This window comes from Oncorhynchus mykiss, chromosome 11 (genome assembly GCF_057628025.1).
Source record: "Oncorhynchus mykiss isolate SJ-2025 chromosome 11, ASM5762802v1, whole genome shotgun sequence".
NCBI lineage: Eukaryota > Metazoa > Chordata > Actinopteri > Salmoniformes > Salmonidae > Oncorhynchus > Oncorhynchus mykiss.
In genome coordinates this window covers 77,055,148-77,075,930 of record NC_143032.1, presented here as the reverse complement: position 1 = coordinate 77,075,930, position 20,783 = coordinate 77,055,148, and the positions used below count along the sequence as shown (strand labels likewise).

The window sequence follows — 20,783 nt, the reverse complement described above, 5'->3', positions numbered from 1 at the left end:
TTCTTTCAGGAATTCTCTCAGCAGGCGATGTTGATGAGATGAGGATTCCCTGAGGAAGTTGATGAGTTTCATCATTATATTCACACTTCAGCATACTCTTCTGACAGATTGGCGCACAGGACAGACTGATGAATGATGTAAGCTGTGAGATCAGGGTTGTCCTCTTTCAGCCGTGCCACAACTCCTCTCTCTCTCTTCCTGTCATGGCAGGGGCCCCGTCTGAGGTGATAGGGACCACTTGTTTTAGATATATCCCCCTCTTTCTCATCATCTCCTTTATGACCATGTCTATGTCCTTTCCTCTTGTATGGTCTCGAGTGGTGTTGCACCAAACAGGTCTTCATAGAATTCCTTCTTCTCTGTGTGGTAAGCTGAGCATTATCACTCACATCAGTAGATTCATCAACAGCATAATACTCTGCATGGTGCACTCCGAATAGCTCCATCACACTGTGTAAATACATCCTCTGTTAGTATTTCACTCTTTCTTGCTGCTGTTGTACGTGACATTGGGATTTGCTTGATCTTTTCACACAGCTCGTCTCTTTGTTTATCGTCAAGTAAAGTTTCAACAGCATTCGTTACACTCCATCACCACTCCCTCGTCAGTAAATGGCTTTGCTGTTGACCCAAAATCAAAGCTGTTTTTTTGGGAACATTCATTTGCACGTTGTTGAGCAGTGAATGCATGGGAGAGGACTCTGGTGAACCGATCACACTGGGCTTTGAGTTTATTTTGCCTGTCCTCACGTCAGACTGCTGTGGATATGTTTGCTCAAAGGATCTGTGCTTCGTCTCGTAGTGGCACTTCACGTTGGCACTTTTTATTAGAGCCACGGTCTCTGAACATATCAGGCAGAGTGGTTTGACATTCGCTGCGGGAAGGATAAAGCCATATTTGTCTGTCCACTCCTCTTTGAAAGCTACATTTTCTTTATCGACTTTCCTCATTTTTGTGCATAGCATTCTATAATTTCTCCTTTCGCTTCCGTTTTTGCTTCTCTTGCTGTCTCTCTCTCTCTCTCTAACAACATCAGTCTACTAACATGCATTGTAAACATTCGCTTTGATTGGCTGAGTTTCATGAAGTGATTTAAATAACGCATGTGATTGGACAACTCACAGTAGTATTGGGGCGCTGTCTGGGACCTTCCCAGCTGCGCTGAGCCAGCACAGTATGTGTACATTTAAAAAAAAAAGAGTTGCTTCATCAGTATTTAATTGAACAATTATTCTTGACAAATGTGTCGAGGTCCAGATAGAACCTTCCGCCAATTGTGCTCCTCTGCTTTAAATGATCATGTTTATCTTTCCTCACAGCTTCTGGTCATAGCAGAAGGATGACAGTGGTTCCCAACCTTTTTCAGGTAATGTACCACCAACGGAATTTTGCCCCTAATGAGTATCCCTGAAGTACCCCGTTATGTGCATTTTACCAGTAGGCCTATGGTAAAATGCAGTCTTCTGACGTATGCCCTGTGAATAGGCCAAGAACCCCCATGGGTCCTTGTATCCCCCGCTTGGGAGCCACTGGTTTATAATAACAGGAGAGGGAAATGGATGGCTAGAAGAGAGATTGGGCTGTGGAAAATGTACTGTGATGGAAAGATATATGTTCCTGAATTGATGAGAAATCACATTGACCAACCTTTTTTTGTGCTTTCGATCATCCTTCCTCTTATGTTTCAAACTAGAAGAGCTGTGCTTTGTCTTTTTAGAGGTGTACCTGGGAAAAAAAAATGATCGGTTATTGTTGTTGCTGACACTTCCACTAGTTCTTTTCCATTTATTTGAGGGAGAGGCCTGCTATTAAAACTAACTCAGCCACTGCCCTCCGACATCATACATTAGTGATGTAGTAGGTCAGTTGGAGTATAATATAAAGTCTATAATATATGTTTTTGTTATTGCCAAAGTAATCTTGCGTGGCAGACCCATAGGGTGTCTTCTGGTGAAATACATTTATCGTCAAAGTAACTCATTTCAATAGTGATCAACAACAACATTACGATGTAGGAAGTAGCTACCTGTGGAATTTGACATTATGACATGATACAGCCAGTGACGTTTGACATTATTTTTTTATTTTTTTATTTCACCTTTATTTAACCAGGTAGGCTAGTTGAGAACAAGTTATCATTTACAAATGCGACCTGGCCAAGATAAAGCAAAGCAGTGCGACACAAACAACAACACAGAGTTATACATGGGATAAACATACGTAAAGTCGATAACACAATAGAAAAATCTATATACAGTGTGTGCAAATGTAGTAAGATTAGTGAGGTAAGGCAATAAATAGGCCACAGTGGTGAAATAATGACACTTTAGCATTAACACTGGAGTGATAGATGTACAAATGATGAGGTGAAAGTAGAGATACTGGGGTGCAAAGAGAAAAAAATTATATTATGGGGATGAGGTAGTTGGATGGGCTATTTACAGATGGGCTATGTACAGGTGTAATGATCGGTAAGCTGCTCTGACAGCTGATGCTTAAAGTTAGTGAGGGAGATATAGCTTCAGCTTCAGTGAATTTTGTAATTCGTTCCAGTCATTGGCAGCAGACAACTGGAAGGAAAGGCGTCCAAAAGAGGTGTTGGTTTTGGGGATGACCAGTGAAATATACTTGCTGGAGCGTGTGCTATGGGTGGGTGTTGCTATGGTGACCAGAGAGCTGAGATAAGGTGAGGCTTTACCTAGCAGAGGCTTATAGATGACCTGGAGCCAGTGGGTTTGGCGACGAATATGGAGCGAGGGCCAACCAACAAGAGCATACAGGTTGCAGTGGTGGGTAGCATATGGGGCTTTGGTGACAAAATGGATGGCACTGTGATAGACTACATCCAATTTGCTGAGTAGAGTGTTGGAGGCTATTTGTAAATGACATCGCCGAAGTCAAGGATCGGTAGGATGGTCAGTTCTACGAGGGTATGTTTGGCAGCATGAGTGAAGCCAATTCTAGATTTAATTTTGGATTGGAGATGCTTAATGTGAGTCTGGAAGGAGAGTTTACAGTCTAACCAAACACCTAGGTGTTTGTAGTTGTCCACATATTCTAAGTCAGAACTGTCCAGAGTAGTGATGTTAGTCGGGCAGGCAGGTGCGAGCAACGGTTGGTTGAGGAGCATGCATTTAGTTTAACTTGCATTTAAAAGCAGTTGGTGCCCATGGAAGAAGTGTTGTATGGCGCTGAAGCTCGTTTGGAGGTTTATTAACACAGTGCCCAAAGAAGGGCCAGATGTTTACAGAATGGTGTCATCTGCATAGAGGTGGATCAGAGAATCACCAGCAGCAAGAGAGACATCATTGATATATACAGAAAAGAGTCAGCCCAAGAATTGAACCCTGTGGCATTGAGACTGCCAGAGGTCCGGACAACAGGTCCTCCGATTTGACACACTGAACTTTTGACACACTGGTGATCCAGGCAAGGCAGTCATTTGAGAAACCAAGGCTATTGAGTCTGCTGATAAGAATACGGTGATTGACAGAGTCGAAAGCCTTGGCCAGGTCGATGAAAACGGCCGCACAGTATTGTCTTTTATCGATGGCGGTTATGATATCAGTTAGGACCTTGAGCGTGGCTGAGGTGCACCCATGACCAGCTCGGAAACCGGATTGCACAGTGGAGAAGGTACGGTGGGATTTGAAATGGTCGGTAATATGTTTGTTTCATTGGCTTTCGAAGACTTTAGAAAGGCAGGGCAGGATGGATATAGGTCTGTAACAGTTTGGGTCTAGTGTGTCTCCCCCTTTTAAGACGGGATACAGGAAGTAGCTACCTGTTGCATTTGACAGAATTATATGATACAGGTAGTACGTAGGTACCTGTGGAGTTTCACATTATGACATGAAACAGGAAGCAGCTACCTGTGGCGTTTGCTTTTCTTAGAGCTCTTGCTTTTCTTAGAGCTCTTCTTCTTTTTCTTCTTCCTCACCGGAGACAGACTGTAGTACGGAGACCTATGACAGAAACCAAAAAAAAAAAACATTATGACCACACACACACACACATACACACACACCATTATCTAAAAGCACTCTTCTATCAAAGCTGATAATATGCCTATCTCTCTGTGTGCGTCTCTAAAATGTCAGTTTACTCAGAGAACAGTTAGAACATGTCTAGAAATAGACCCATCACACCGGGTAACCATAGTGCTGGTTTCACTAGGCCACCATAGTGCTGGTTTCACTAGGCCACCATAGTGTTGGTTTCCCTAGGTCACCATAGTGCTGGTTTCACTAGGCCACCATAGTGCTGGTTTCACTAGGCCACCATAGTGCTGGTTTCACTAGGCCACCATAGTGCTGGTTTCACTAGGCCACCAGAGTGCTGGTTTCACTAGGCCACCACTAGGCCATCATAGTGCTGGTTTCACTAGGCCACCATTGTGCTGGTTTCACTAGGCCATCATAGTGCTGGTTTCACTAGGCCATCATAGTGATGGTTTCAATAGGCCACCATAGTTCTGGTTTCACTAGGCCACCATAGTGCTGGTTTCACTAGGCCACCATAGTGCTGGTTTCACTAGGCCACCACATCATAGTGATGGTTTCAATAGGCCACCACAGTGCTGGTTTCAATAGGCCACCATAGTGCTAGTTTCACTAGGCCATCCTAGTGCTGGTTTCACTAGGCCATCATAGTGCTGGTTTCAATAGGCCACCAGAGTGCTGGTTTCACTAAGCCATCATAGTACTGGTTTCACTAGGCCACCCGAGTGCTGGTTTCACTAGGCCACCAGAGTGCTGGGTTCACCGGGCCACCATAGTGCTGGTTTCACTAGGCCACCAGAGTGCTGGTTTCACTAGGCCACCATAGTGCTGGTTTCACTAGGCCACCATAGTGCTGGTTTCACAGGTCCACCAGAGTGCTGGTTTCACTAGGCCACCATATTGTTGGTTTCACCGGGCCACCATAGTGCTGGTTTCACTAGGCCACCAGAGTGCTGGTTTCACTAGGCCACCATAGTGCTGGTTTCACTAGGCCAAAAGAGTGCTGGTTTAATGAACTTACCTTTCCCTCTTCCTCTTTCTCTCCGATTTCCTCCTCTTCTTCTTCCCCTTGGAAGCGTGGGGCCGAGGGGAAAGATCGTCATCAAACAACACACTGCAACAGGAGAGAGACAGGGATGGACAGGGTTACTGATGTGTTCTCCTCAGGGAGACCTAGGTTTCTGCAGTACTGTATGAGACTCCTGCAGGACACCTGTATACAGGGACTCTGTATGCTAACAGCATTACCGATCATATTTGGGGCCACACAGGAATGACTATAAAAATAAAGTCATTTTAATAATTTACTGTCTCCCCAAGACAATATTTCCAACGTGACCAACTGACAAAAATGTAGGATACATATTGGCTTAAAGCTCAGACACCAATAAGTTTGCCCGCCGAGAGTACTTAGCACCTCTGAACGGTGTCGGCAGTCAAACTCTTTTGTGTTCACACAGCAAAGACTTGGAAGTCGTCAGACACTCAATCTTGTTAAAATACTCCAAACCAGAAGATGGCAATAGCGTTGTTTTGCAATGCATATCCATGCGTATTGCTTGTGGTCTAGATTCCAAGCTATCTGCCCTGTATCTATTTTATACAAAGCCCTTGTTGTTACTAGTGAGATGGCCACAGCTAGATAACTACAATTTATTTAACTCTCCATAATCCTATACTGCCAGTGCCAGCCCATAGCCAAATGTCTAGCTAGCTAGCTAACATTAGCATATTCGCTAGCTAGCACAACATAGCTAGGTAGACAGCTAAGACACTGCACAAACGCAGCAGCCAACACAGGAGCTGTTTCATGAAAACTAGCTGATCCATTGTGATTGAATTATAATGTCTATACTAGCTAAAGTGGGTAGCTATCTTAGAGGAAGTATTTAGTGTTGTGTGCATTGCGTCTGTGCACTTAGCTAGCTACCATCCCATAGCCTACAATGCAAATGACATGTAATGGTTCATGTATGGATGTTCGGAGAAAATGCCCTCTTATATCCTATTTTATTTTTTGGGCTCTTCCGACATGGGGGATCGTGCTCTCTGATTGGTTCAAAGTCAAGTTGTTGGCCACTGACGAGCATCAGCAGTCAAGAACAGTTGCACATAATCGAAAAGGCAGCGAACGGGCTATTACAGCTTTACAACAGCCAGGGCCCTCAGCTAACTTCACAGCAATTAGATCAGGGAGTAGTGGAAATGTAGCCATGATGAATTTACATTCCTGCTTAGACCTTATGGCAAGGTGCTCTTTATTTTAATTAATTTTTTAATTTCTCCGTTATTTAACCAGGTAGGCAAGTTTAGAACAAGTTCTCATTTACAAATGTGACCTGGCCAAGAAAAAGCAATTCAGTGTGACACAAACAACACAGAGTTACACATGGGATAAACAAACCTACATTCGATAACACAACAGAAAAGTCTATATACAGTGTGTGCAAATGTAATAAGATTAGGGAGGTAAGGCAATAAATAGGCCATAGTGGTGAAATAATTACAATTTAGCAATTAAACACTGGAGTGATAGATGTGCAGAATATGAATGTGCAAGTAGAGATACTGGGGTGCAAAGGAGCAAAAAATAAATAAGAATATGGGAATGAGGTAGTTGGGTGGGCTATTTACAGATGGGCTATGCACAGGTGCAATGATCGGTAAGCTGCTCTGACAGCTGATGCTTAAAGTTAGCGAGGGAGATATAAGACTCCAGCTTCAGTGATTTTTGCAATTCGTTCCAGTCATTGGCAGCAGAGAACTGGAAGGAAAGGCGGCCATATGAGGAGTTCACTTTGACCAGTGAAATATACCTGCTGGAACGTGTGCTACGGGTGGGTGCTGCTATGGTGACCAGAGAGCTGAGATAAGGTGGGACTTCACCTAGCAAAGACTTATAGATGACTTAGAGCCAGTGGGTTTGGTGACGAATATGGAGTGAGGGCCAGCCAACGAGAGCATACAGGTCGCAGTGGTGGGTAGTATATAGGGCTTTGGTGAAGAAACGGATGGCACTGTGATAGACGACATCCAATTTGCTGAGTAGAGTGTCTGAGGCTATTTTGTAAATGACATCGCCGAAGTCAAGGATCGGTAGGATAGTCAGTTCTACAAGGGTATGTTTGGCAGCATGAGTGAAGGATGCTTTGTTACAAAATAGAAAGCGGATTCTAGATTTAATTTTGGATTGGAGATGCTTAATGTGAGTCTATAAGGAGAGTTTACAGTCTAACCAGACACCTAGGTATTTTTAGTTGTCCACATATTCTAAGTAAGAACCGTCCAGAGTAGTGATGCTGGACGGGTGGGCGGGTGCAGGCAGCGATCGGTTGAAGAGCATGCATTTAGTTTTACTTGCATTTAAGAGCAGTTGGAGGCCACGGACGGAGTGTTGTATGGCATTGAAGATTGTCTGGAGGTTTGTTAACACAGTGTCCAAAGAAGGGCCAGAAGTATACAGAATGGTGTCGTCTGCGTAGAGGTGGATCAGAGAATCACCAGCAGCAAGACCGACATCATTGATGTAGACAGAGAAAAGAGTCGGCCCAAGAATTGAACCCTGTGGCACCCCTATAAAGACTGCCAGAGGTCCGGACAACAGGCCCTCCGATTTGACACACTAAACTCTGTCTGAGAAGTAGTTGGTGAACCAGGCGAGCCAGTCATTTGAGAAGCCAAGGCTATTGAGTCTGCCGTTAAGAATGCGGTGATTGACAGAGTCGAAAACCTTGGCCAGGTCGATGAAGACGGCTGCACAGTATTGTCTTTTATCGATGGTGGTTATGATATCGTTTAGGACCTTGAGCGTGGCTGAGGTGCACCCATGACCAGCTCGGAAACCAGATTGCATAGTGGAGAAGGTACGGCGGGATTCAAAATGGCCGGTGATCTGTTCATTAACTTGGCTTTCGAAGACCTTAGAGATGCAGTGTAGGATAGTTTGGATAGTTTGGGTCTAGAGTGTTTCCCCCTTTGAGAAGTGGGATGACCGGGGCAGATTTCCAATCTTTAGGGATCTCAGACGATACGAAAGAGTGGTTGAACAGGCTAGTAATAGGGGTTGCAACAATTGCGGTGGATAATTTTAGAAAGAGAGGGTCCAGATTGTCTAGCCCAGCTGATTTGTACAGATTTTGCAACTCTTTCAGAACATCAGCTATCTGGATTTGGGTGAAGGAGAAATGGGGAGGCTTGAGCAAGTTGCTGTGGTGGGTGCAGAGCTGTTGACCGGGGTAGGGGTAGCCAGCCAGGTGGAAAGCATGGGCAGCCGTAGAAAAATGCTTATTTCAATTCTCAATTATCATAGATTTATCGGTGGTGACAATGTTTCCTTGCCTCAGTGCAGTGGGCAGTGGGCAGTCTTCTTATTCTCCATGGACTTTACAGTGTCCCAGAACTTTTTTGAGTTTGTGCTACAAGATGCAAATTTCTGTTTGAAGCTAGCCTTTGCTTTCCTAACTGCCTGTGTATATTGGTTCCTAACTTCCCTGAAAAGTTGCATATCGCGGGGGCTATTCCATGCTAATACAGTATGCCACGGGATGTTTTTATACTTGGCAAGGGCAGTCACTTTTTGTGTGGGTGGGGTGGGGGGGGGGGGGGTCGTTTCAGTCATGTAGTGTCCGCCCCACCCAGACATTGCCTTTCCACCCGTAGCATGTTATCTTGTCAATACAAAGATGTAACTCTTGTCGAAGCCCATCTGTCTCTCAAGATGAACGCTCATGAAAGGTCCACTTAATTTTCTCTCTGCAAATGGCTGATGCGTCGTGGCGATGAGGCCCTTTGAAGCACCAACAGACTGGTGGGAGTGAGGAAGAGAGGGAGTAAGTGAGACAAAGAGAGTGAGAAAGGAACAGAGAGATGTATGTACAAAAAAGGGTGTTTTATCTGCGATTCATTTGGACAGCTTCGCATTGGTTTCTATAATGAGGTATTAAATGAGCGTTATATGAAAAAGTGGAGAGTGTGTCATGGAGGAGATCAATTGGGTTGGACTCGCTGTGTGTTTATATCACTGGTGGTTGAGGTGTAAATATGTTTGGCAAGCGAAGTGATGCTGAGAGAGAGAGCCGTCACAGGTTTGTCATACACACAGTACAGAGAGGTACACACACACACACACACACACACACACACACACACACACACACACACACGGGTACAGTATGCATACAGTACATGCCCGCCTGCCCACACAAACATAAACATGCACTTGTACGAGTGAATGCAGCTATTGTCTACATTTGGTTGCTGGCAGAGCACTTTGTGCATATAGATGTCAAACATTTCAAATGTGTAATCAGAGCCGTCAATACAGAGCAGGTAAAACACTGTTGATTTACAAATTAGCATCGTCCCTGAAAACTGTAAACACACGTAGTCTCTAACAGTGTCTGAGTGGCTCGAAGCATCATGCTGTGATGCAACAGGGTTCTCAGTGCACACAGGCAGGGCAAGGTTTTTCTTAAAAAATATATTTGTTATCATTTGTTTCCCTGAGCCTCCGTTTGCCATTGAAATGCTCAGTCTGATCGTATGGGCATGTTGATACAAATGTACATATATTTACATACACAGCCCTGATTGGCGGATAGGGATCGTAGACTCTAGAGCTTACCCCGCTTACCCCTTCAAAGTAGGAGGATACATATGCAAATAAAATATGACTGGCCATTGGTCAGAATAATCAGATTGTGATGTCATGCCGTCATTCGGATGGGACGTTAAACGGGTGTCCTGACTTTCTGTGGTCACTAAAGATCCTATGGCACTTATCGTTAGAGTAAGGGTGGTAACCCAGGTATCCTGGCTAAATTCCCAATCTGGCCGTCATACCATCACGGTCACCTAAATCATCCCCAGTTTTCAAATGGCTCAGTCATCCCCCTCCTCTCCCCTGTAGCTATTCCCCAGGTCGTTGCTATAAATTACAATGTGTTACCTGGTAAAATAAGGTTGAAATACAAATTTAAAATAAAAATGGTGTGGGTCAAAAAGCCCATCCCACCTGAACAGGCTGAAATTCCAGGTGTTTCTTAATGTTCTTACGCTAAAAGGGTACTATCTTCATTTTCACAATTTCAGTGTTATTTCAACCTCATAGTCTGGAAATATGTTTTGTTTTTTTTGTTCTTATTTTATTTTACAGGAAAATCTCGTTTTTGACTGTACTGTCCATATTAAAGGTTAGGATTGGGGACTGGTAATCTAATCCTAGATGTGTAGTTAAGAGTCATTTCTGGTTAGGCAATAAAGCATGATATGGTGATTGAATAAAATAAAGATGGATGAAACAGTCATAGAGATTTGTCGTATTTGCTCCAACTGTAGTAACTTCGTCATTAAAGATCAACAGCTAATCAAAACGGTAGCTAGCTATATGTACAACATTAGCTAGACATCTACAGAAACGATCGCAGTCAGAGACAACTTCCATAGATCACAAGAGATTAATCGGTTAGTCGGTTGATGTCAGTGGTTTCGCCATCATAGCCCTCTATCTTTCAATGAGCGGTTTGGTTTTAGCTCCTGTCCTCTCTCCTTAGCTCTCTGACCTTCAGGGAACAGCCATGATAAACAGACCTCTGATGGAGGACATTACTTCAAGCTGTCAGCTAGTGGTGCACAGAGATAGGACAAGGTTAAGTGGCTTGCTCAAGGTCACATTGGCAGATTTTTCAACACGTTGTCTCTGGGTTTCAAACCAGCAACCTTTCAGTTATTTTGCCCAACACTTTTAACCGATAGACTACCTACCACCCCGCATGTTTACTGCGTCCTTCCCACTAGCATCCCCTGATTGTCCAATGAAAACACTCAAAACAGAATCAGGCAAGGATGGGCATAGGAGTTTTTCCTCACTATGTGACCTGCCCCCCAAAAAAACTACTGGCCTTAGTCATTAATCAAAACACATTTTTTTTTACTTCTAAGAAATTAAAAGTTCTCCACCATGAATAATTTATTTTATCCAGATTCTTATCATGTGTAAAATATGTTATAATAATCATCAGAAAAACATCAGAGACTGTTTCATGTTGCTCATTTGCTCTCCCTTGCTCTCCTCTCATTTGCTTTCCCTTGCTCTCCTCTCTCTCCCATGCTCTCCTCTCTCTCCCCTTCTCCCCTGTTCCTCTCTCCTGCTCCCTCCTCTCTCCCCTACCCTCCTCACTCTCCCCCCTGACACTCCTCTCTCTCTCCCCTGCTCTCCTCTCTCTCCCCTGCTCTCTGCTAATCAAATCAAATAAAATAAAATGAAAGTTTATTGGTTGCTGTCACGTCCTGACCATAGAGAGTTGTTTATTCTCTATGTTGGTTGGGGCATGACAGTGACTAGGGTGGTTTATCTAGGTGATTTTTACATCTATGTTGGCCTGGTATGGTTCCCAATCAGAGGCAGCTGTTTATCGTTGTCTCTGATTGGGGATCATATTTAGGCAGCCATTACCCCTTTGTACTTTGTGGGATCTTGACTACCGGTATGTATAGTCTGTAAACATATTAGTAGCTTCACGTTTCGTTTTGTTCGTTTATTGTTTTGTTTTGCTTTGAGGTCCACATAGCAATAAAGATGTGGATCACGCTGCACTTTGGTCCAGTTATTATGATGATCGTGACAGTTGCAGGTGAAGCGAAATGCTTGGGTTTCTAGCTCCAACAGTGCTGTAATACATAGCAATAAAAAAAATACACACATAACACAAAATTCTTGATCACCTGTACTCCACACACAGAAACGCGTACAAAGCTCTCTCTCGCCCTCTATATTGTAAATCCGACCACAACTCTATCCTCCTGATTCCTGCTTACAAGCAAAAATTAAAGGAGGAAGCACCAGACTCAGTCTATAAAGAAATGGTCAGATGAAGCAGATATTAAACTACAGGACTGCTTTGCTATCACAGACTGGAACATGTTCTGGGATTTTTCCGATGACATTGAGGAGTACACCACGTCAGTACAATAAGTGCATTGAGGACTTCGTCCCCACAGTGACTGTACGTACATACCCCAACCAGAAGCCATGGATTACAGGCAACATTCGCACTGAGCTAAAGGGTAGAGCTGCCACTTTCAAGGTGCGGAACTCTAACCCGGAAGCTTATAAGAAATCCTGCTATGCCCTGCGACGAACCATCAAACAGGCAAAGTGTCAATACAGGGCTAAGATTGAATCATACTACACCGGCTATTGACGCTTGTCGGATGTGGCAGGGCTTGCAAACTATTACAGACTACAAAGGGAGCCGCGAGCTGCACAGTGACACGAGCTTACCAGATGAGCTAAATCACTTCTATGCTCGCTTCGAGGCAAGCAACACTGAGGCATGCATGAGAGCATCAGCTGTTCCGAATGACTGTGTGATCACGCTCTCCGTAGCCGATGTGAGTAAGACCTTTAAACACGTCAACATACACAAGTCTGCGGGGCTGACGGACTACCAGGACGTGTGCTCCGGACATGTGCTGGCCAACTGGCAGGTGTCTTCACTGACATTTTCAACATGTCCCTGATAGAGTCTGTAATACCAACATGCTTCAAGCAGACTACCATAGTCCCTGTTTCCAAGAACACAATGGCAACCTGCTTAAATGACTACAGACCCGTAGCACTCACGTCCGTAGCAATGAAAGGCTGGTAATGGCTCACATCAACACCATTATCCCAGAAACCCTAGACCACTCCAATTTACATACCGCCCAAACAGATCCACAGATGATGCAATCTCTATTGCACTCCACACTACCCTTTCCCACCTGGACAACAGGAGCACCTATGTGTGGATGCTGTTCATTGACTCAGTGTTGAATAGACCTTAGCACAGGTACTTCCTGTTTGAGTTTCTGCCTATAGGAAGGGTGGAGCAAAATGGAGTGGTGATCAGATTTGCTAAAGGGAGGTTGGGGGAGGGCCTTGTAGACATTTCGATAAGTTGAGAAGCAGTGGTCCAATGTTTTTCCAGCTCCAGTACGACAGTTAATGTGTTGGTAGCGTTTTCCTCAGATTTGCTTTGTTAAAATCACCAGCTACAATGAATGCGGCTTCAAGATAGTAGTAGTTCTTTAAGGGCCGTCGTGGTATCGGCTTGAGGGGGAATATACACCGTTGTTACTTTAACCAAAGAGAATTCTCTTGTGAGGTAATATGGTCAGCATTTTATCGTGAGGTATTCTAGGTCGGGTGAACAAAAGGACTTGAGTTTCTCTATGTTATCTCAATCACACCATGAGTCGTTAATCATGAAACATACACCCCCGCCTTTCTTCTTAAAGAGTTCTTTATTCTTGTCTGCACGATGAACCCAGCTGGCTGTATGGACGGGGACAGTATATCCCGAGAGGGCCATGTTTCCGTGAAACAGTATGTTACAATCCCTGATGTCTCTTTGGAAGGAGATCCTTGCCCTGAGCTCATCTACTTTATTATCCAGAGGCTGAACATTAGCGAGTAATATACTCAGGAGCGGTGGATGGTGTGCAGGCCTCCTGAGTCCGACTAGAAGTCCACTCCGAATACCTCTTTACCGCCGGCGGGGTTTTGGATCAGCCTCTGGAATAAGTTTAATTGCCCTGGGGGGTACGAACAAAAGATCCAATTCAGGAAGGTCGTATTCCTGCTCTGATATCCAAAAGTTCTTTCCGGTTGTATGTAATAACACAAAAACATTTCTGGGCTAATAATGGAAGAAATAACACACAAAAAAACGAAATACTGCAAAGTTTCTTAGAAGCTAGAAGCAGAGTTGCCATATCTGTTGACGCCATCTTGATACCTAGTCAGTTACAATTCAGTTGAATGCATTCAATTGTGCGTCTCCCACATTTAACCCAACCCCATCTGAATTCGAGATGAGGGGGTGGCTGCCTTAACCTGTTAACCCATGTCATCAGCGCCTAGGGAGCAGTTGTTGAGGGTTAAATGCCTTACTCAATTGCAGAACGGCAGATTGTTGGTTACCGGCCCAACGCTCTTAACCGCTAGGTCTGTTCGAACAGTCGTGACAAAGAAAACTGGGTAACTTTGTGTTAGAAAAGAAACCAGAAGACAAATCTTAAATTCTCAAACCCACTTATCTGCTCACCTTCACTATTTGAAAAATAGTGAATACATTTTGTCAAAGGCACTCACCTCCGCGTCCGATGATAGCTGCCATGTTTGCGTCTTCCCATGTCTCTAATGCATCCATTTCTGTCTGTGGTTGTGTCCAACTTGGTGTCTGCTGCCTCGGCATTCCTCCCATCAGCCTTGAGTGGCTGGCATGTTGTTGTCTCAGTGCTGTGGATAGAGAGAAAAAATAAGAAAAATGGATTTAGTTGCATATATTCGCCCTCTCTCTCTCTCTCTCTCTCTCTCCTCCCCCCCACCCCCCTCTCTCCATAGATGCAGTGCCTTCAGAAAGAATTCATATGCCTTGACTTATTCCACATTTAGCCTGAATTCAAAATGGAGTAAATATATTTTCGTTTCACCCATCTACACACAATACCCCATAATGATGAACTTACATTTTAGAAATGTTTGCTAATATATTCCAAATTCAAATTCCAAATTAAATACAGAAATCAAATTTGTATAAGTATTCACACCCCTGAGTCAGTACTTTGTAGAAGCACCTTTGCCTGCGAGTCTTTCTGGGTAAATCTTTAAGAGCTTTCCACACCTGGATTGTGCAACATTGCCATTATTATTTTCAAAATTCATGATGATGCATTTGTTCTTTGCCAAGATAATCCATCCACCTGACAGGTGCGGCATATCAAGAAGCTAAACAGCATGACCATTACACAGGTGCACCTTGTGCTGGGGGCAATGAACGGGCAATCTAAAATGTGTAGTTTTGTCACACAACGCAATGCCACAGATGTTTCAGGTTTTGAGGGAGCGTACAATTGGTATGCTGATTACAGGAATGTCCTCTGAGGATGGATCAACATCATTGTAGTTATTCTAGAATGTTAACCTAATTGACAGACTCAAATGAAGGAAGTGTGGCAAAGCAATTCACTTTTGTTCTGAATACAAAGTGTTAGGTTTGGGGCAAATCCAAAACAGTGCATTATTGACGACCACATTCCATATCTTCAAGCATAATGGTGGCTTGAAAATTCAATTTTCAATTCACTTTCCTCCGGCTAAAGACATCTTCCTCTCCATCTACTAAAGACAGCCTCCTCTCCCTCTACTAAAGACAGCCTCCTCTCCCTCTACTAAAGACAGCCTCCTCTCCCTCTACTAAAGACAGTCTCCTCTCCCTCTACTAAAGACATCTTCCTCTCCCTCTACTAAAGACAGCCTCCTCTCCCTCTACTAAAGACAGCCTTCTCTCCCTCTACTAAAGACAGTCTCCTCTCCCTCTACTAAAGACAGCCTCCTTTCCCTCTACTAAAGACAGCCTCCTCTCCCTCTACTAAAGACAGTCCCCTCTCCCTCTACTAAAGACAATCTCCTCTCTCTCTACTAAAGACAGCCTCCTCTCCCTCTACTAAAGACAGCCTCCTGTCTCTCTTCTAAAGACAGCCTCCTCTCCCTCTTCTAAAGACAGCCTCCTCTCTCTCTACTAAAGACAGCCTCCTCTCCCTCTTCTAAAGACAGCCTCCTCTCTCTCTACTAAAGACAGCCTCCTCTCCCTCTTCTAAAGACAGCCTCCTCTCCCTCTACTAAAGACAGCCTCCTCTCCCTCTTCTAAAGACAGCCTCCTCTTCCTCTTCTAAAGACAGCCTCCCCTCCCTCTTCTAAAGACAGCCTCCTCTCCCTCTACTAAAGACAGCCTCCTCTCCCTGTGCTAAAGAGAGTCTCCTCTCCCTCTACTAAAGACAATCTCCTCTCCCTCTACTAAAGACAATCTCCTCTCTCTCTACTAAAGACAGCCTCCTCTCCCTCTACTAAAGACAGCCTCCTCTCCCTCTACTAAAGACAGCCTCCTCTCCCTCTTCTAAAGACAGTCTCCTCTCCCTCTACTAAAGACAGTCTCCTCTCCCTCTAGTAAAGACAGTCTCCTCTCCCTCTACTAAAGACAGCCTCCTCTCCCTCCACTAAAGACAGCCTCCTCTCCCTCCACTAAAGACAGCCTCCTCTCCCTCTTCTAAAGACAGCCTCCCCTCCCTCTTCTAAAGACAGCCTCCCCTCCCTCTTCTAAAGACAGCCTCCTCTCCCTCTTCTAAAGACAGCCTCCTCTCCCTCTTCTAAATACAGCCTCCTCTCCCTCTTCTAAAGACAGCCTCCTCTACCTCTACTAAAGACAGCCTCCCCTCCATCTTCTAAAGACAGCCTCCTCTCCCTCTTCTAAAGACAATCTCCTCTCCCTCTTCTAAAGACAGCCTCCTCTCCCTCTTCTAAAGACAGTCACCTCTCCCTCTTCTAAAGACAGCCTACTCTCCCTCTTCTAAAGACAGTCTCCTCTCCCTCTTCTAAAGACAGCCTCCTCTCCCTCTTCTAAAGACAGCCTCCTCTCCCTCTACTAAAGACAGCCTCCTCTCGCTCTACTAAAGACAGCCTACTCTCCCTCTACTAAAGACAGCCTACTCTCCCTCTTCTAAAGACAGCCTCCTCTCCCTCTTCTAAAGACAGCCTCCTCAGACATGGGCGAGAACCCACAGAAATGCAGCCCAAATGGCACCCTATACCCTATGTAGTGCACTACTTTTGACCAGAGCCCTATAAAGTACACTACTTTTGACCAGATCCCTGTAGTGCACTAACTAAATAGGGAATAGGGTGCCGTTTGGGATGCAGATCCTAGATAACACCAGCGATCAGCTATTCCTCATTCAAATGAGCTGTCAGTTGAAATGCAGTTATTTACATGCTTCAGTTGTCCTGACATCTTCTGAAATTATTTGTTGCATCTCAAAGTCTCAAGGTTGGCAGGCGTAGCAATGGGGAGGCTTTGGCAAGTTGAACAGCCAAAGCCCAGACAGAGTTCCTTGAGTTTGTCCTTCTGTGGAGAAACACTGGCTTATATTTATTGCAAAGCTACTACCATCAGATGACCCACATACTAAAACTATTAGGCCAAAAGTAGTGCACTATATAGGGAATAGGGTGCCTTTTGGGATGCATGCTCTGACGTCTCTGTGTCCTCTACTTATTACCTTATTGTGTTTTAGTCATGGAATATTGGATGTCTTGCGTAATTACACATCCTTTACGGTGTCTCTGTCCGATTGTAATGAGAAGATAGAGAGGAGGCAAACAACTCCTGGTTATCTATGGTAAGAACAGCCTCCTCCTCTCCCTCTGCTAAGAACAGCCTCCTCTCTCTCTCTGGTAAGAACAGCCTCCTCCTCTCCCTCTGCTAAGAACAGCCTCCTCCTCTTCCTCTACAGCCAGAGTCAGACGCTCAGAGCTTTTCTTTCTCTCCCACCTCGGTATTATAGACTGAGGGCCACACACACAAACACGGGCAAGAACACACATGCATACACACAGACATATATATATATATATATATATATATACATATATATATATATATATATATATATATATATATATATATATATACTATTTATTTGAAATTGAACCTTTATTTAACTAGTCAAGTGAGTTAAGAAAGAATTCTTATTTTCAATGATGGCCTAGGAACAGTGGGTGAACTGCCTTGTTCATGTATGTATGTATACAAACACACACACACACACACACACACACACACACACACACACACACACACACACACACACACACACACACACACACACACACACACACACACACACACACACACACACACACACACACACCTGCAAGGGCCTGCAGTGTCAAAGGAATTATGTAAAAGTTCAGCCTGGGTGCGCTCCACGACGGAGCATTTTAAAGGTGATGGGTTCAATGAAGACAGCTAATGCGCGCTAGACTGGCTGGTTAAAATGATCAAAGCACAGGGACTGAGGCTGAGAGAGGAGAGGAATATTTACACCTGAACACGATTTCTATTCTCTTTTTTTTTGTTCCAGGTAGAACCCTTTTGGGATCCATGAAGGACTCTTTCCACAGAGGGTTCTACATGGAACCCAAAATAATTATACCTGGAACTATAAAGGGTTCTACCAGAAATCAAAAAGTGTTCTCCTATGGGGAGAGCCGAAGAACCCTTCTGAAAGCATTTTTTTCTATGAGTGTACATTGCTATTTGCAGTGGCAGTTGCATGGACCGTTTTTTTGGGGGGGGGGATGGGTGCTGATGGCAAAGTTAAATATCTTTGCAGATTTGTCTTGACTCTTGCTATAATATCTTTGCAGATTTGTCTTGACTCTTGCTATAAAATCTTTGCAGATTTGTCTTGACTCTTGTTATAATATCTTTGCAGATTTGTCTTGACTCTTGTTATAATATCTTTGCAGATTTGTCTTGACTCTTGTTATAATATCTTTGCAGATTTGTCTTGACTCTTGTTATAATATCTTTGCAGATTTGTCTTGACTCTTGTTATAATATCTTTGCAGATTTGTCTTGACTCTTGTTATAATATCTTTGCAGATTTGTCTTGACTCTTGTTATAATATCTTTGCAGATTTGTCTTGACTCTTGTTATAATATCTTTGCAGATTTGTCTTGACTCTTGTTATAATATCTTTGTAGATTTGTCTTGACTCTTGTTATCTTGAAAATGTATCAATTTCTTTTTCATTCTGACTAACAGTGCACAATTAAGCTCTGAAGTATCTTTTATATCATTCTCGCTGTCCTTGGCCATCTATCACACTAGTATAATTCCCACATCCCTTTACATGAAAAGAGCCTGAAGTATGACTATAATCAGCACTAACAAGCAGAACAAGAATAAAATGTTGATTTCTTGTGTTAGCGCCTGTTGTTATTGTTAGTTCCCTGTGTGCTCTTGATAAAGGAGTTGCAGAGGTGAACTGGGCACAAGGCTCTCGTTACCTAAAAGGCTGTGGTTGTTTGTTATTCCCTGTCAGAGCCGAGAGCTGGGGCTGATGAGAATTCTAAATAAAATCGATTCTGTCATCACCAATGCACTCTCCCTTGATCCTGCCTGGCCCAGCCAGGAATTTATGGGAGAAACTTTCTAAGCCCTTCGATTTACCGCAGCCCGTGTATACCTGTGAGCTCCCTCTCTCCGTCTTTCTCTTCTACCGCTCTCTAAGTTTCAGAGCCATATGAAATCCTTTTGTAATAGTAATCCATAACCACTGGCTGCTGGGAGTGCCTGGGAGGGAGTGTTTGAAGGTACTTAAAGGGGACTATTCAAAGCATAGTCTCACGGACAAAAGCCTTTAAATGAACACCAACAGAGAAGGGATTTAGTGCGTGTAAAAGCAAAGTCGATGTGGAGAAGTTCTGTGGACTGTAATCGCCAGGAATCCTGGCAGAACCTGTGACATGTGGAAAACATGTGAAAAGACAGCTAAAATAAGTCATAGGTTGAGGAGGACTCTGTCAGAGCCTGCACTAAGGTGAAACTGCTCTCTGTAGGGAAATAACATGCTTTCTATGCCATGAAGACATGTGTTCTTGTTAATATAGCAATATCCAACATGACCAACACTCATAATGAGATAGAATGTACATAAAGAGTTGGTTTAAATTCACAGGGTTTACAGAGGTGTACCAGTTCTATTCCATTCCAGTCTTACAGTAAGCCAGTCCTCCCATACCTACTCCAAAACCAGCCCCCTCTGAAACATACCATCATGCCATTTGTTTTCCCGAATCACGATGAGCACTGTCACTACAGTCATAGTAATGTCATACTCCAATGGTTCTCTGGTTAACCACTTCCTGCTGTTGTGGGAACGCTAATAGTGGAAACATCAGCGGTATATTCTGGGTTGTGTGTATCAGAGTGACTCCTGGCACAGTGGCACAGGCTCTGCTCGGCTCTGTTGCTCTGTCATGTGGCACTGCTGCTCTTGTGCCAATGAACAGACAAACCATCTGGACATCTGTTGAACTCCACTGAACCAAACCATCTGGACATCTGTTGAACTCAACTGAACCAAACCATCTGGACTTCTGTTGAACTCCACTGAACCAAACCATCTGGACATCTGTTGAACTCCACTGAACCAAACCATCTGGACTTCTGTTGAACTCCACTGAACCAAACCATCTGGACTTCTGTTGAACTCCACTGAACCAAACCATCTGGACTTCTGTTGAACTCCACTGAACCAAACCATCTGGACTTCTGTTGAACTCCACTGAACCAAACCATCTGGACTTCTGTTGAACTTCACTGAACCAAACCATCTGGACTTCTGTTGAACTCCACTGAACCAAACCATCTGGACATCTGTTGAACTCCACTGAACCAAACCATCTGGACTTCTGTTGAACTCCACTGAACCAAACCATCTGGACATCTGTTGAACTCAACTGAACCAAACTATCTGGACTTCTGTTGAACTCAACTGATTCAGACTCATCAAGGACTGTAACACGGTGTTTCTTTAATGTGGTATACTGTACACAGACAAACCACACAGACAAACCACACACACACACACACACACACACACACACACACACACACACACACACACACACACACACACACACACACACAGAACCTCTGATGACAGTGTAAACTTTTTTTTTTTTTTTATCAAATGGGAGATTTGCATCCCCTGTGAATGTAAAGCTGCCATACTTGCCTCCTGCATGGTAGTGTCTATATTTATCATTCCTACTCTCTGTACAGACACTTACAAATGGAGTGTTAACCCAAAAGGTGTGGGGAAAAACGTCAAACTATTTGCATGTGATTTGATGACAGCCAGACCATCTAGGGAGATGGAGATGATAGAT

The 20,783-nt window shown here is 43.9% G+C and overlaps 1 protein-coding gene across 1 annotated transcript in view; it reads right to left on the bottom strand.

Moving 5' to 3' along the window:
• LOC110536386 (serine/arginine repetitive matrix protein 4) overlaps positions 1 to 20,783 on the bottom strand; it is a 126,613-nt gene that overhangs the window by 35,803 nt on the left and 70,027 nt on the right. The window contains exons 2-5 of the mRNA XM_036936350.2: positions 14,138 to 14,284; positions 5,024 to 5,116; positions 3,874 to 3,966; positions 1,649 to 1,726 (exon numbers count right to left, since the gene is read on the bottom strand). Coding sequence (XP_036792245.2) covers positions 1,649 to 1,726; positions 3,874 to 3,966; positions 5,024 to 5,116; positions 14,138 to 14,284 — 411 coding nt within the window. The remainder of the gene's footprint in view (positions 1 to 1,648; positions 1,727 to 3,873; positions 3,967 to 5,023; positions 5,117 to 14,137; positions 14,285 to 20,783) is intronic.